The sequence below is a fragment of the Marmota flaviventris genome, chromosome 7 (genome assembly GCF_047511675.1).
Source record: "Marmota flaviventris isolate mMarFla1 chromosome 7, mMarFla1.hap1, whole genome shotgun sequence".
Taxonomy (NCBI): Eukaryota; Metazoa; Chordata; class Mammalia; order Rodentia; family Sciuridae; genus Marmota; species Marmota flaviventris.
Window position 1 is genome coordinate 43,451,732 of NC_092504.1, and position 17,679 is coordinate 43,469,410.

A 17,679-nucleotide genomic window follows, 5' to 3' on the forward strand; every position below is an offset into this window, starting at 1 on the left:
TTGAACTCCCATCTCTGGAGTTAGTACTGCTCTGGCGGAAGCGCAGATGTCCAACCCTGCGCTCCCTCTGGTTTGTCTGATGAGGGATCTGATGGACAATGTGTCCTGGGCACTACCCTGATGGGGTTGCTGGGTTCCTCCAGTGCTCCGTATATTTGTGGTTTTGGGCCCCGGAGCATTGGGCCCCCTTGTCCATTTTTTGGCAATGGAGCCTGATGCCTTTCTCCACGATATCGTGGATAAACACCTGGTCCTTGTTCGTTTTTTGATAATGGAGTACCCTCTATGGTGGTTTGAGAACGGCATTCATTAGCCCAATGTCTCCCTCTACGGCATCGTGGGCAAATACCTGGTATTCTACTCCTTGGATACCTAGTTTTGTTAAACCCTCCTCCAATGGGGCAATTCCTTTTAAAATGCCCTGTTTGTTCACAATTGTAGCATGTTCTTGGCCTGGCATCTAAAGCCTGTTTTACTGCAGCTGCCACAATTTGCCCTTGTTCATTAATGTCTCTGGCATCTAAAGCCTGTTTTACTGCAGCTGCCACGACTTGCTCTTGTTCATTAATGTCTCTACATAATTTAATATATGTGTTTAAATCTTCATGTTTCCATGGTCTAATGATATCTCTGCACCAACGATTCGCTTGCTCATAAGCCAGGTGTTTTAGTAATGGCATTGCTTGTTCTGTATTCCCAAAAACTCTGGTAGCTGTTTGAATAAGCCTATCTACAAATTCAGCATAAGGTTCATTAGCTCCTTGTATTACCTTAGATAATTGACCTTGTAAACCTCCATGTCCTTGTAAAGTCTTCCATGCCTTAATTGCATCTGCAGCAATTTGTGCGTATACGCCAGGATCATATGCAATTTGTTGCTGCTGATCCTCATAAGGTCCCTTGCCTAACAACATATCTAGATTTCTCTGAGGATAACCAGCTGCTGCATTTCGCCTAGCCGTCTCCTTGCAAAATTCCTCATTGGCAACCTTCCATAACAGGTATTGTCCTCCATTTAGCACAGCTTTACACATATTAGCCCAATCTGCTGGCGTCATGTTCAAGTTGTTAATGGATTCGACCAAGCTTACAGTGAAGGGTGCTTGAGGACCATAGGTTGTTACAGCCTCTTTTAGCTGCTTCACTGTTTTGAAATTTAAAACTTGGTAAAATCGCTGCCCTCCTGCCTCAAATACAGGGCATGTTAATATTTGAGATCTTGTCTCAGGATCCCAACTATCAACTGCGGGGGTTGGGGACCTCCCAGCATATGGAGGTGGCCTTGTTAGTTGGACACTTACGTCCTCTGGTGATAGAAAGGTGTTAGTAGCAGTCTCCTGTAGAGGTGGTGCTGTTGGTTGGACACTTACACCCTCTGGTGATAGAAAGGTGTTAGTAGCAATCTCCTGTTGTAACTTTCCCCCTGATGGCTTTTTCTGTTTTACACTTTCTTTCTCTGTCTGACTAACTTGAGAGGCCTTCTCTTTTACTTGAATCTTTTCCTCTGTCTGACTAACTTGAGAGACCTTCTTTTTTACTTGAATCTTTTCCTCTGTCTGACTAACTTGAGAGACCTTCTCTTTTACTTGAATCATTATGTCTTCTCCTTCCTCTACCATTGTCTGAACTGAAGGCTTTGGACTAAGCAAACAAGATACGAACGTCCACAATGGCAATGTGCCAACTGGCAGAGTCCCTGGGCTTTTCTTTTCTATTCTTTTTAAATCTTCACCATGATGGTTCCATTGTGATATATTTAACAACTCCTCCTTAAAAAGCCATGGGCTACATTTTTGTATTGTATCAACGTATGCCCTGACTGCTATTGATTTTACTGGGATGCCTCCTTCCTCTAACAATTTACTTAACACTCTTTCAGTTTGTTTTTTACTAATTTCTGATCCCGTATTTCTACTATAATACAACCCAACAAGATGACGCCAAACAAAACCGAGACAGAATGAAATAAAAAGGGAACAACAAAAAGTCATTATAGCCTTTCTATCCTCCTGACATGTGCATCCGTCCTTTCTCCCTATCTGTTCCTCAGACGTAAATAGTTTTTCCTCAGATGTGAGCGGTTTTTCTTCCGTCTCACTCATCTCCAGGGACAGGCAACTTAAAACAAAAGTGAAACAAAATAACAAAAGAAGAATCTTAAAATGGCTACCCATCCTCTCGCCCTGCCCTCAGGGGCGAGCAGTTCACTTACCCTCAGTCGCTCCCCGTGCGAGCCACCAGATGCCGCAGTCTGGCTGGGCACAATCAGGAGCCACTTGTCAAAAGAAACTAACTTTATTTTTAGAACCAAACACGCCAAACAAACAGCATCTCAGGAAAAACCCCTCAGAGCCTCAACTGCCACCACCGGCTTTTTCACAAGCCTGTCTCTCCCCCCCCAACAAGCTTCTTTCCACCTCCCACAATCCTCCTGCTCTTGAGGCCGATTGGCTGGGTCACGTGGGCAGAGCCAAAAAGTCCCCCAATGAGCAGCTCCGTGGTCTGAAAGGGCAGGGAAACAGTCCAATGAGCATCACCGCAGAGGAGCCAATCAGCTAGATGTTGCTGGGGCCGAGGAGCCAATCAGCTAGATGTTGCTGGGGCCGCTGTGAGCCAATCATCAGCCGGCAGCTGGATTGCTGGCAGCTGGAAGTTTGCTGGGGCCCCTTCGGCTGTGGCTCTCAACAGCCTATAAAATGTTAAGTTCCTCTCTGTTTGGCAATTCCATGATTATTATTAGGTCCTAGCACAGGAAGACACACTATTAGGAGCCAGGAAAACAAGGACCTGATGGCATAGGTTTATTGATTTATCTTTTGTTTCACAGGACAAAAATAAGCAGATCCTAGTTCTAGGCCTGGATGGAGCAGGGAAAACCAGCATCCTCGACTCTCTAGCTTTAAACAAAGTCCAGCATAGCAAGGCACCCACCCAAGGTTTCAATCCCGTGTGCATCGACATTGAAGACAACCAAATGGAGTTCCTGGAGAGTAAGCTCTATTTCCTCACTAGTTATCTAGTAGCCTTCTTTTATGTTTAGCTAGATGTGGTGTTATCAACTGGATTCTTATGATGCTGGATCAGATTTACATAAACTTTAGGATGCATGTGTGGTTTAATACTAAGGTGCTCTAGGGAGGGAGTTAGGAATCACTTTCTGCTTTTTTAATTGTCTCCTTTTTTGCAGTGATGGAGACAGGGGAGGTTAAAGGAAGGCTTTAGCATGCCCTCCTATAATCTATAACGGGCCTCCCTCTTTCCACACTATAGCAAATAAACATGCAGCCTAAGTAAGTACAGTGTGCTTCCTTCTCTGCAAATGAAATTATATAGAAGCCCCAAACTTCTTCCAACTAGATGGCAGTTCCAAAGTCCCTAGTGTGCAGCAATGCTGAAGTCACCACCTTGCTAGATGTTGCTGTGCCCCAAAGTTGGGTCAGATCTTCCCTTGTCTTCTCTCTCTCTCAGTTCTTTACCACTGAGCTATATTCCTGACCTTTTTTTTTTTAGAGAGAGAGAGAGAGAGATTTTTTTTAATAATTATTTTTTAATTTTCGGTGGACACAACATCTTTATTTTTTTTATTTTTATGTGGTGCTGAGGATCGAACCCATCACCCTGCGCATGCCAGGAGAGCACACTTACCACTTGAACCACATCCCCAGACCCGTGACCTTTTTATTTTTTGAGACAGGATCTCCCTAAGTAGATGAGGCCCTCATTAATTGCCCAGGTTGGCCTTGAACTTGTGATCCTCCTATCTTAGCCTCCCGGGTTCTTCTCTTACACTCTCTCTTTGGATGACTTGATTCATCTTCATGGCACTTAATACTATCTATATGATAATGAGCCCCCCCCAATTGACCTATCTAGCCCAAACATATCAAAACGTCTCCTGACATCTCTACTTGATTGTCTCATGGGCCTCTCAAACCATGTGATTAAACAAAAATGTCTGACTTATCCCCTCCTGTCTGTTTCATTACCTATAATCCACTGGCCATTAAGTGATTCCTTACCCATCAAGTTGCTCAAGGCAGAATCTGGGAGTCACCCTTGATTCCTCCTTCTCTACCCCTGCCTTCGGTCCACAAGAGAAACATATTGACTCCTTCTATCTCCAAAGCATAACTAGAATTTGTCAGTGTCATCCTTTTCTACTGCCTGCAAATGAGCCAAAACCTCCCTCACCTGTTCCTCAGTTTCCTGCAGTCATCATTTTATTTTTGCTTTTGTCCATTTGTGAAGAGAAATATTTTAACCATGTATTTAAGCAAATCCATTGCTAACTTAAAACCCTTCAAGGAATTAGCTGGGTGCAATGGTGTACATCTGTAATCCCAGTGGCTGGGGAGGCTGAGGCAGAAAGATCACAAATTTGAGGTCAGCCGAAGCAACTTAATGAGGCCCTGAACAAGTTAGTGAGACCCTGTTTCAAAATAAGAAAAAAAAAAAAAAAGGAGGAGGGTGGGTGAGGATGTAAGCCCAGTGGCTAAGCACCCCTGGGTTCAGTCCTCAGTACCAAAAAACAAAAACCCTTCCAATGATAGGTAGGTCCACTTTTAAATAACTCATAGTTCAAAGATAAAATCATTATGGGAATTTAAAAATACTCAGAACAAATGACTGGTAAAAATAACAATGACAAAAGGTATTGGTCAAAATTGGCATGACAAAAAAATAATAATGCATTTAAAGAAATTTACAATCTTAAATGTTTATAGCTAGGGAAAAAAACAGCTGAAAACTTATGGGTTAAATATATGATGTAGATTAGGAAAGAACAACGGGCTAAAATCAAAGAGGGTAGAAGGAAAGAGATTATAAAGAAACCAATGAAATTAATTACAAAGATACAGTAGCAAAGATCAGAAAAGTCAAAAGTTAGTTCCTTGAAAGATAAACAAAATAGACAATCTTCTGATGAAATTTATCAGGAAAATCTAGAAAGCACAACTAATGTCTCAAATGAAAAAAAGATGTCAAGAGTATATTTACATCTGTGCCAATAGACATATATATTACAAAAGCAGATTCAAGAAGAAATAACAACTTTTGGCCAAATTACATTGTTATATTGTGTGCATGTACAAATATGTAAAAATAAATCATACCATTGTGTACAACTATAGTTCACCAATAAAAATGTGGAAAATAAATAAAAATAAGACATTGAATAATTTTAAAAATTTAAAATGAAATCACTAGCTAAAAATCACTCTAGGGCTGGGGATATAGCTCAGTTGGTAGCTCAGCTTTCCTCACAAACACAAGGCCCTTGGTTCAATCCCCAATACCACAAAAAAAAAAAAAAAATCACTCTATAATGAAAACACTAGATAAGTTGATTTTATAGGTAAACTCTATCAATCTTAATCTTCCATAAATTCTCCTACCCAACAGGAAGCAAAAGTAGTATTTCCTCACAGTGAGATTACTATAACCAAAGCCAGGCTAAGAAGTATTAAAAAAAGGAAATTCATGAGCATAGAAGCAGAAATCCAAACAAAATTGTAGTAAACCAAAATCCAGTTAGTATATGAAAGAGAAAACATATCATGACCAAGCTTGGCTTCTCCAGAAACAAAAGGTTAGTTTAACGTTTGAAAAATCTAAGCAACTCAGTGAGCATCTGTCTTTAAATAAAATACAAAATAGAGGGCTGGGGATGTGGCTCAGTGGTTGAGTGCCCTTGAGTTCAATCTGTGGTACCCATCCCCCCCGTCAAAAACCTATAAATGTCATTTACTACATTGTTAACTAGCGAAATATATATGATAACCTCAATAAAAGCAGAAAAAAATTGCAAAATTCAATTCTGTTTATGATTTTAAAATTCTTAATAAACTAAAAATAAATGGCAATTCCTTAACCCACCAACACTTCAGAACACAGGATTCCTCAACATAAAGTATTAGAAGTATGGCCCCTTGAAAGCCAGGACCAACAAGAGTATTTTAATTCAGCATTACCCAGAAGGTCTAAGTCAGTTCAACACAAAGAAAATGTATTAGGATTAGAAAGGAAGAAACAAAACAGTTCTTGTTTATGAATGTTGTAATTTTCTTTAAAGCAAACTTAGAAGACCCGTCAAATTACTTTAAAAAGTCAATTACACTTCTGTTATCCAGCAACATGCAGAAAGTGATTTTTTTTTTCCTCTTCTCCGGTTGAACCTATGGGCACTTTTTCACAAAGCTACACACCCAACCTTTTATTTATTTTATTTAAAAAAATTTTTTTTTTGGTTGTAGATAGACACAATACTTCTATTTATTTTTTATGTGGTGCTGAGGATGGAACCTGGTGCCTCACACGTGGTAGGTAAGTGGTCTACCACTGAGCTACAACCCCAGCCCCCCCCCCAGCCTTTTAAATTAATTAATTAATTTTTGTTTTGAGATAGGGTCTTTCTTAGTTGCTTAGGGCCTTACTAAGTTGCTGAGACTGGCTTCAAACTTGCTGTCCTCCTGCTGGGAGGATTCTTCGAGTTGCTGGGATTATAGGCATGCACTACTATGCACAACTTAGCATATATGATTTTTAAGAAGATATCATTTTTGATAGCAATGTACATAATTTAGCTAGTCCTAAACTTAAACACACACACACACACACATAATAGACATTTGCAGATGTCATTGAAAAACACTGAAAGAAGATCTAAATAAATGGTGACATAGTTTCCATGAATTCATGGGCTGGGGCTGTAACTCAGTGGTAGAGTGCTTGCCTGGCATGTGTGAGGCACTTGGTTCAATCCTTAGCACCACATAAAAATAAACTAATAAACAAACATATGTGTCTATCTACAACTAAAAAAAATTTTTGAAAAAAAAACTTAAAAAGATGTTAATTCTCCTCCAAATTTATGTTTAGATATAATTCAATTCCAATCAAAATCCCGATAAAACTTTTTTTAAGAGTTTGAGAAGCTGAGACTAAAACTTACATGGAAGAATAAAGGTATAAAAAAAGCTGGACACTCTTGAAGAAATGAGTAAGAAAGACAGCCTTGTTCTGTCAAATATCAAATCTTACTATAAAGCTTTAAAATTAACATTGTGTGGTGTTGGCACAGGAATGAGCAGAGTGACCAAATGTACAGAGTAGAGATCTTCTGGGGAAAAGAGAGGCTGTTTAACAAATGGTGATGGCACATGAGAAAAAAGTGAAATTGTTTACCAGCCTCTTTATATACATATGTATACATCAAATTCAGATGGATAAAAGTCTAATGTAAAAAGCTTTGTGAAGAAAATAGAGAATATCTTATGTCTCCAGGGTAGAAAAAGACAAATGCAGAATACAAAACAGGATATAAAAATGGATAAAGACAGATGGGTAAATCAATTACATTAAAATTGGGAACTTCTGCTCATAAAAAAGATGCCACAAAATGGGAGAAGATACATGCAACACATATAACCAATAAACAGACAGTAATCAGAATATGTTAAGAACTCTTATGAAAAAATTTAGACATCATAAAAAACATTTCACATGAAACAAATTAGAAGTAAACATGAAAAAATGTTTAATGATCATTAAGCAAGAGAATTCAAATTAGGTGCGAGAGCACACACACACACACACACACAAATCAATCAGATAATACCAAGTTTTGAAGAGAATGTGAATCCAAAGGAAATTTATTGGCCATTGGTGGAACATAAATTGGAACCTGCCACTTTAGAAAACAATTTAGCATAGTTGGCCTTCCTTTCACATATATCCACACCAGGAAACAAATACAAAAGTCTTTACAGCAGCATTGTTTATGGTAACAATAAATGAGGAATAACCCAATGTCCATGGATGTTAAAATTGTGTTAAAACCATCTGAATTACTTAGAAGTTTTCAAAATAGTTTAACAAATGAAAAACACAAAATACTTAGAAGAATGACTAGCCTAGAGAGATGCAAAAGAAAACAAGGAAAGGTAAATCTTTTCTTATTAGTGTTTAAAATGGCTTTTGTTAAGTTGCTGTTACAGAGATCTGAAAGCTCTTTCTATCAATGGCTATGTAGTAAATAATTTGAGCTCCGTGGACTGCATGGTCTCTGTTGTAACCACTAAACTGCCCTTGTGGTATAAGAGTAGCCACAGACAATATATAAACCAAAACATATTGTGTTCCAATAAAACTATTTGTGGATACTAGAATCTAAAATTGATAGAATATTCACAGTCTTAATATGGTATTCTTTTTTAAAAAAACATTTAAATGTGTAAAAAAGCCTTTTTAGCTTGTGAGCTATACAAAAATAGGTGGCTGGCTAGATTTGAATATGGGACCATGGTCTGCCAAACCCCATACTAGGAGAAAAATAAAAGCTAAATTCATTTTGTATATTATCATTACCAAAAAGTTTCCTATGGGAAGAATCAGTAGAATGAATTTCTGTAATCTAAAGGCATTTTTATTCTAAGGCAAATATTCCTGAATACCTTAAGATCATATTTCCTCTTAATGCAATATTAAAAATAGAAATTAATTCTGGGATTCTGACAAAGGAAAAGAATTATGCAAATGAGGGTAGCCAAGAAGTTTAGTCCATTTAAAAATCAGAGTGATATGTGTTTTTTGTTTGTTTGTTTTTCCCCCATACTGGGAGTTGAACCAGGGGCACTTAACCACAGAGCCACATTCCCAGCTCTTTTTTTGTATTTTTTAGAGACAGAGTCAAGTCTGAGTTACTCAGACTTGTGAAGTTGCTGAGGCTGGCTTTGAACTCACAATCCTCCTGCCTCAGCCTCCCAAGCCACTGGGATTATAGGCATACACCACTGTGCCCAGCATAACTTGTGCTTTAACCTACCACCTTTAACTATTTCAGTAGCCCACTCCCATTGATGAACTTGCAGTGGCTGTGAGTCTGTTGTGTATGTCAGGATCAGAAGACACCCACTGTAACATTTAATATCTGAACAAAGATCCTTTCTGATTCCAAAATGAATGATCCACTTGTGAAGGGTACTCATTCCCAATGGCTATTTCCCAGCAGTGTCCCTCTGATTGCTCTCAGAATTAGGTATCTTCTAACACAGTGGAATTTTGTTGGAACACCTGTCCAGTGTGCCCAGACTGTCCTGGGTGAATGCTCCTGTGATTTGTTGGTGTCTTCTTCCTCTACTGTTCTCTGTAGTTGGCGGCAGCGAGCCTTTTCGTTCTTACTGGGAAATGTACCTGTCCAAGGGATTGTTGCTGATCTTTGTGGTGGATTCAGCAGATCACAATCGATTACCTGAAGCCAAAAAATTCCTTCACCAACTAACAGAAGCAAATCCAATCCTTCCTCTGGTTGTGTTTGCACACAAACAGGTAAAAATCTGTGCAAATATAAATCACACTCAATACTTTGCTTACTAATACAAGAAATTTCTATTTTTTTAATAGCTAGATACTCAATAATATGCTGCATATTCAATTTGACTTATTAGATTCCCTGGGTTATAAACTCCTTGAGCGTAATAGGACTGTTATGAATTTTGGTGTCCTTTGAAGTTCCTAAGTAGACTGCTTTGTGCGTAGTAGGAATTCAGCAAAGGTCTGTTGAACTTATTTCAATAAACATATATTAATGGTTGAATCCAACAAAATATTTGAGAGGTTTCCATGTATAAAGAAATAGTTTTGTTTTAGACCAACTAGATTGACCTGAATTTATTTCATACACATGTTAAAAATATTAAACATCCATGGGGAAATTTGAACCCCTGTGCACTGTTGGAATGTAAAATTGTATACTTGCTATGGGAAATAATATTGTGGCTCCTCAAAAAATAAAAAAAAATAGGGTTCCCATATGATGCAGCAATTCCACTTCTGGGCATATATCTTCACCCCGCCCCACCCCCCCACAAAAAAAACCCTGAAAGCACTTCTCAAACAGGTATTTATATAGCACTATTTACAGTAGCCAAAAGGTGGAAGCAACCCAAGAGTCCATCCAATGATGAACAGATAAACAAAACATGGTACTTACATACAATAGAATATTACTTGGCCTTAAAAGGGAAGGAAATTCTGACATATACAACACAGATGAACCTTTAAGACATCATGTTACACGGAATAACCCAGCCAAGAAAGGACAAATATTGAAAAATTCTGCTTATTGAGGCTCCCAGAAAAGTCAAATCCACTAAGATACAAAGTAGAATGGTGATTGCCTGGAGGAATGGGGGAATTAATTGATAGGTACAGAGTTTCAGTTTAGCAAGATTAAGAGAGTTTGGGTGATAGTCGCACAACAATGTGAATGTATTTAATGGCACTGTACACTGAAAAATGGTTAAGATGGTAACTTTTGTTATGTGCACTTTTCACAATTAAAAAAAATTTAAAAATCAATTTCCAAGGGCTGGGGTTGTGGCTCATTGGTGGCACACGTGTGAGGCACAGGGTTCGATTCTCAGCACCACATAAAAAAATAAAGGTGTTGTGTTCATCACTAAAAATAATACAATGTTATGGAAATTCACTTTTTTTTTTTTAGTATTAGTTTACTTCCACAAATATTCACTCATAGAAGTCATAAAAGAAAAAGTAGGAATTGAGCTGTTTTATAATCGGCAAACCTAGCCATTGAGAAAGGGCTTAAGTAATACAATGTTATGGAAATTCACTTTTTTTTAGTATTACTTAAGTCCCTTTCTCAATGGCTAGGTTTGCCGATTATAAAACAGCTCAATTCCTACTTTTTCTTTTATGACTTCTATGAGTGAATATTTATGGAAGTAAACTAACTAATCCCAAATGATGATCCAAAGTAGGAGCCTAGTTGAAGTCCCTTGTGGAAACTAGTTCAGCAGATTTTGACATTCGGTTAACATTTTGAAAGAAACACTCGTGCTATTTTGTTTTTATTTTTAAGAGGAGCATCTTAAATACCATAAACTACAAAGATTTGGGGATGGAGGTATAACTCAATGGTAGAAGATGTGCTTAGCATGCATGAGGCCCTAGGTTCTATTGCCAGTTCCAACATCAATAAACAATAAATAAATAAATAATAGCAAAGATTTAAAAAGTCATGATAAATGTGAGCTGTACGCTATTCCATTGCACGAATGAATATACCACAGTCTTGCCATTTTCTTGTTGTGTATTTGAATTATTTTCAATTTTTCATTGTTATAAACAATGTTGCAAATGAGTCTTCAAATATATGTGTCTCCTTGGAGATCTCTGTGAACATTTTCCTGGTGCATATGCCTAAAAGAACAATTACTGGGTTTTTGTATTTATAAATGATAAATTGGACTAGATCTTATCAAGTTGCTTTCCAAAGATGTTATACCAGTTCATTCTCCCATTGGCAGAAGGTGATAGTTTTTGGAACTCTGTATCTTTGTCAGTACTTGGTATTTTTGCCAATACGATGGGGCAGAATTGTTTTTTATTATTCTAATTTATATTTCTCTAATTGCTAGTGAGCTTAAATATTTTCCAGGTGTTTATTGATCTCCATATTAGTGAATTTATTAGTATCTTTTTCCAAACTCTTACTAGAGTATTTATAGTGTGTGTGTGTGTGTGTGTGTGTGTGTTGCTGGGGGTAGAACCCAGTGTTTCACATATATTACGCATGTTTCCTACCACTCTGTTATACCTCTAGCCCCTCTATCTTTTCTTGTTTGAATTATAGGAATCTTTAAAAGCATTCTTTGTTAGTCACATGCTTTACTACTATCTTCTTCTTCAGCATTCTGGTGCCATGTCATTTTATTTTACTTATAGTTTACATTTTCATATTGAAGATTTCTATTTTTAATTTATCAATACTTTCTTTTGTGATTTGTCTCTTCATCAAATTAAATCAACAAGGCCATTCATTGTCAAATTTATAATATTATTGAGCCTTAAAGAGAAAAGATCTGTATATTCTAGTTTGTGTGAGTTAGCCTTTCATCACTGTGACCAAAACACCTGACAAGAACAATTAGAGGAGAAAAAGTTTATTTGGGGCTTTAAGTTTCAGAGGTTCAGTTCATGATCAATCTGACTCCATTGCTCTGGGCTGAAGAGGAGGTAAAATATCATGGTAGAAGGGTGTGGCAGAGGAAGCTGCTCAGTTCATGACAACCAAGAGCAAGAGAGCGCCAGGGACGACAAGATACACTCCAAGGCCACCCATCACCACCATGTGACTTATTTCCATAGCCACACACCATCAGCCTGCAGTTACCAGTCAGTATTCCATTTAAATTATTAATAAATCAAATGGATCGACCCATTATCCATGTTACTGGATTTATTAATACCATTACACAAATTATTATAAGCTCTAAGACCAAGTAAATTATTCAGATTGAGAACAGTCAGTGAATGTATGTGACTACCAGTACTCAGAAAGGTAACCACCTCCCAGTTACTAATTACAGCACATCATGAAGCCTCCCCGTGGTGGAATTTGGTAGGTCTACATTAGTATAGGAAAAATATGACTCAGTATTGGATTATTTTTAGAACTTGAAAACTGTTCTGCTGGTCAGGTGCAGTGGCACCCCAGTTTGTCCCAGCTCCTCAGAAAGCTGAGGTAGGAGGATCACTTGAGCCCAGGAGTTTGAGGCCAGTTTGGGCAACATAGTGAGACCCCATCTCAATAAATAGATAGATGATAGATATATAGATAAAATGATACTCTAAAGCTTAGAGAAATGCTGCAAATTAATAAAAAGCCAATTATAAATGCAGTTTTAGATGTGAAAATGCCAACAAAGGACTCAAAAACAATAGGGATTTAATATTTTTAAAAGAAATATCAGAGGGGCTGGGGATGTGGCTCAAGCGGTAGCGCGCTTGCCTAGGATGCATTCGGCCCAGGTTCGATCCTCAGCACCGCATACAAACAAAGATGTTGTGTCTGCCGAAAAATAAAAAAATAAATATTAAAATTCTCTCTCTCTCTTTAAAAAAAATAAAATAAAGAAAGAAATATCAGAGACCTTTTGTCTAAATACTTCTGGATGCATGAGAGGCCGAGGAGTATATTTGGATCTTTCCATTTTGACCTCTAGGAGTCTGACTGTGGCATGCAGCATAAGCCCAGGCAGCTCTCTCTAGGAGATTCTGTCCCTGCTGCATCTCTTTGCCTCTCTCCTCCTCTTTGCCTCCCTCCCTACCATTTTTGTTCTCGATCTGCTCCCTCCCTGGTCTCTTGTCTGTCTCCCTCTACCTCCCAAAGTTTGATCCAAAGTTCTTGTTCAGTAGAAATAATGATCAGAAAAGAAAGCTCACAATGGCAAGTGCTAAAATTAGAAATATATGATATGAACCAAAAGTAACTAATGAATCAAATTCCTTTTGATAAATGTAAATTTGTATTAATTGATTCTGTTGAAAATAATCTTGAATTAAAAACAGTGATGACTCTGTTTAGAAAATTAAGGTATTAGATTGGCTTAGCTTCATTCCAGAAAACATTTGTTTGATAACACATAAATGCTGGCATTAGCTGGGTGCAATGGTGCACACCTGAAATCCCAGCAACTCAGGAGGCTGAGACAGGAGGATCTCAAGTTTGAGGGTAGCCTCAGCACCTTGGTGAGGCCATAAGCAACTGAATCAGATCCTGTCTCAAAAATAAAATAAAAAGAGCTGGGGATGTGACTCAGTGGTAAAGAGCCTCTGGGTTCAATCCCTAGTACCCACCCCCATACTGGCATAATTCTGGTGAAAATATTTATATTCAAACATCTACTGGTGTCATCACAATTGGGGTCACAACATCCTCTGTATTAAAATGGTGAAGTCATTAGAGCAATAAAGACAAATAGTAAGTCTGTATATCCCAAAGGAATGCAAAATAACCAACTTTTTCTTCTTATTTTTCCATTCTGGGTGAAGGATCTCAAGGCAGCCTATCACATTACAGATATCCACGAAGCATTAGCATTATCTGAGGTGGGAAATGACAGAAAATTGTTCTTGTTTGGAACTCAAGTGACCAAGAATGGCTCAGAGATACCTTCTACTATGCAAGATGCCAAAGACCTGATTGCACACCTGGCTGCAAATGTGCAGTAAGCAGGACGAGGCCCACTGTGTGACTCACCACCTACATGTCATTGGGGAATGCTGAGTGGCAGGCTTGAAACCAAAGGTTTCCACTTTCGATTAAAAAATAAGACATTTCCTATTTTCTCAATGCATGACATATACACAAAGATAATGTTAATTCATTATGAGTATCTACTTATTTAGATTTTGAACTTTAAACATATTTATAGCTGGGCATGGTGGTGCACGACTGTAATCTCACTGGGGGGACTGGGGAAGATGACTGGGGAGGATCTCAAGTTTGAGATCAGCTTGGGAAACCTAGAAAAAGCCTGTCTCAAAATAAAAAAAATAAAAAGGGCCAGAGATATAGCTCAGTGGTAAAATACTCCTGGATTGAATCTAATACTGCAAACAGCTAACCAAACAAAAACATTTCATTTTATTTTTTGGTACCAGGAATTGAACTCAGGGGTGCATAGCCCCTGAGACACAGCCCCAGTTCTTTTTGTTTCTTATTTTGAGACAGGATCTTATTAAGTTACTTAGGGCCTCACTAAGTTGCTGAGGCTGGCTTTGAACTTATGATCCTCCTGCTTTAGCCCCTCTAGCTGCTGGGATTCCAGGCATTCACCGCCACACCCAGTCAACATATTTTATTGATTTTTAAAAAAATAAATGACAGCAGAATGCATTACAATTCTTATTACACATATATAGCACAACTTTTCATATCTCTGGTTATACAATTAACATATTTTTAAAACAGCATATTTGGAGTGAATTAGGATTTTTTATTTTTCCAGTGCTGGGGTTTGAACACAGGGCCTTGCACATGCTAACCACATGCTTTTCCACTTAGCTCCATCTCCAGTCCTAGAATTAGGATGTTTAATCAACAAAAGTAAAGTGAACATTAGAATGTTTTCACCCCACTTGTGGTTTTTCAGTATTATTATTTTTTTTTTTTTTTCAATTTTTTTTAAAGAGGCTTATTATTTTATTTTATTTTATTTTTTTTTTAATTTTTTATTGTTGGCTGTTCAAAACATTACATAGTTCTTGATATATCATATTTCACAATTTGATTCAAGTGGGTTATGAGCTCCCCTTTTTACCCCATATACAGATTGCAGAATCACGTCAGTTACACATCCATTGATTTACATCTTGCCATACTAGTGTCTGTTGTATTCTGCTGTCTTTCCTATCCTCTACTATCCCCCCTCCCCTCCCCTCCCCTCCCCTCCCCTCTTCTCTCTCTGCCCCCTTTACTGACATTCGTTTGTCCCCCTTGTATTATTTTTCCCCTTCCCCTCACTTCCTCTTGTATGTACTTTTGTATACCTCTGAGGGTCTCCTTCCATTTCCATGCATTTTCCCTTCTCTCTCCCTTTCCCTCCCACCTCTCATCCCTGTTTAATGTTAATCTTCTTCTCATGCTCTTCGACCCTACTCTGTTCTTAGCTACTCTCCTTATATCAAAGAAGACATTTGACATTTGTTTTTTAGGGATTGGCTAGCTTCACTTAGCATAATCTGCTCTAATGCCATCCATTTCCCTGTAAATTCTATGATTTTGTCATTTTTTAATGCAGAGTAATACTCCATTGTGTATAAATGCCACATTTTTTTTATCCATTCATCCATTGAAGGGCATCTAGGTTGGTTCCACAGTCTAGCTATTGTGAATTGTGCTGCTATGAACATCGATGTAGCAGTGTCCCTGTAGCATGCTCTTTTTAGGTCTTTAGGGAATAGACCGAGAAGGGGAATAGCTGGGTCAAGTGGTGGCTCCATTCCCAGCTTTCCAAGAAATCTCCATACTGCTTTCCAAATTGGCTGCACCAATTTGCAGTCCCACCAGCAATGTACAAGTGTACCCTTTTCCCCACATCCTCGCCAGCACTTGTTGTTGTTTGACTTCATAATGGCTGCCAATCTAACTGGAGTGAGATGGTATCTTAGGGTGGTTTTGATTTGCATTTCTCTGACTGCTAGAGATGGTGAGCATTTTTTCATGTACTTGTTGATTGACTGTATGTCCTCCTCTGAGAAGTGTCTGTTCAGGTCCTTGGCCCATTTGTTGATTGGGTTGTTTGTTCTCTTATTGTCTAATTTTTTGAGCTCTTTGTATACTCTGGATATTAGGGCTCTATCTGAAGTGTGAGGAGTAAAGATTTGTTCCCAGGATGTAGGCTCTCTATTTACCTCTCTTATTGTATCTTTTGCTGAGAAAAAACTTTTTAGTTTGAGTAAGTCCCATTTGTTGATTCTAGTTATTAACTTTTGTGCTATGGGTGTCCTATTGAGGAATTTGGAGCCCGACCCCACCGACTGTAGATCGTAGCCAACTTTTTCTTCTATCAGACGGCGCGTCTCTGATTTGATATCAAGCTCCTTGATCCATTTTGAATTAACTTTTGTGCATGGCGAGAGAAAGGGATTCAGTTTCATTTTGTTGCATATGGATTTCCAGTTTTCCCAGCACCATTTGTTGAAGATGCTATCCTTCCTCCAATGCATGCTTTTAGACCCTTTATCAAATATAAGATAGTTGTAGTTTTGTGGATTGGTTTCTGTGTCCTCTATTCTGTACCATTGGTCCACCCGCCTGTTTTGGTACCAGTACCATGCTGTTTTTGTTACTATTGCTCTGTAATATAGTTTGAAGTCTGGTATCGCTATACCGCCTGATTCGCACTTCCTGCTTAGCATTGTTTTTGCTATTCTGGGTCTTTTATTTTTCCATATGAATTTCATGATTGCTTTCTCTATTTCTACAAGAAATGCCGTTGGGATTTTGATTGGCATTGCATTAAACCTATAGAGAACTTTTGGTAATATCGCCATTTTGATGATGTTAGTTCTGCCTATCCATGAACAGGGTATATTTTTCCATCTTCTAAGATCTTCTTCTATTTCTCTCTTTAGGGTTCTGTAGTTTTCATTGTATAAGTCTTTCACCTCTTTTGTTAGGTTGATTCCCAAGTATTTTATTTTTTTTGAAGATATTGTGAATGGAGTGGTTGTCCTCATTTCCATTTCAGAGGATTTGTCGCTGATATACAGGAATGCCTTTGATTTATGCGTGTTGATTTTATATCCTGCCACTTTGCTGAATTCATTTATTAGCTCTAATAGTTTCTTTGTAGACCCTTTTGGGTCTGCTAGGTATAGAATCATGTCATCTGCAAATAGTGATAATTTAAGTTCTTCTTTTCCTATTTTGATGCCTTTAATTTCTTTCGTCTGTCTAATTGCTCTGGCCAGTGTTTCGAGAACTATGTTGAACAGAAGTGGTGAGAGAGGGCATCCCTGTCTTGTTCCAGATTTTAGAGGGAATGCCTTCAATTTTTCTCCATTCAGAATGATGCTAGCCTGAGGCTTAGCATAGATTGCTTTTACAATATTGAGGTATGTTCCTGTTATCCCTAGTTTTTCTAGAGTTTTGAACATAAAGGGATGCTGTACTTTGTCGAATGCTTTTTCCGCATCTATCGAGATGATCATATGGTTCTTATTTTTAAGTCTATTGATGTGGTGAATAACATTTATTGATTTCCTTATATTGAACCAGCCTTGCATCCCAGGGATGAATCCTACTTGATCATGGTGCACAATTTTTTTGATGTGCCTTTGTATCCGAGTGGCCAGAATTTTATTGAG

At 38.1% G+C, this 17,679-nt stretch overlaps 1 protein-coding gene across 2 annotated transcripts; it reads left to right on the forward strand.

Moving 5' to 3' along the window:
* The first annotated feature begins 2,913 nt into the window (after nt 1-2,913).
* Arl9 (ARF like GTPase 9) lies at nt 2,914-14,037 on the forward strand. 2 transcript variants are annotated; one of them, XM_027937133.2, is made up of 3 exons: nt 2,914-2,990; nt 9,152-9,327; nt 13,858-14,037. In XM_027937133.2, the coding sequence occupies exons 1-3, from the start codon at nt 2,975-2,977 to the stop codon at nt 14,035-14,037; spliced, it is 372 nt and encodes a 123-aa protein (XP_027792934.2). In that variant the 5' UTR covers nt 2,914-2,974. The 2 variants fall into 2 exon arrangements, with proteins under 2 accessions (XP_027792934.2, XP_071470891.1); XM_071614790.1 differs by having other exon boundaries at nt 2,975-2,990; nt 9,233-9,327.
* Nucleotides 14,038-17,679: the final 3,642 nt, after the last annotated feature.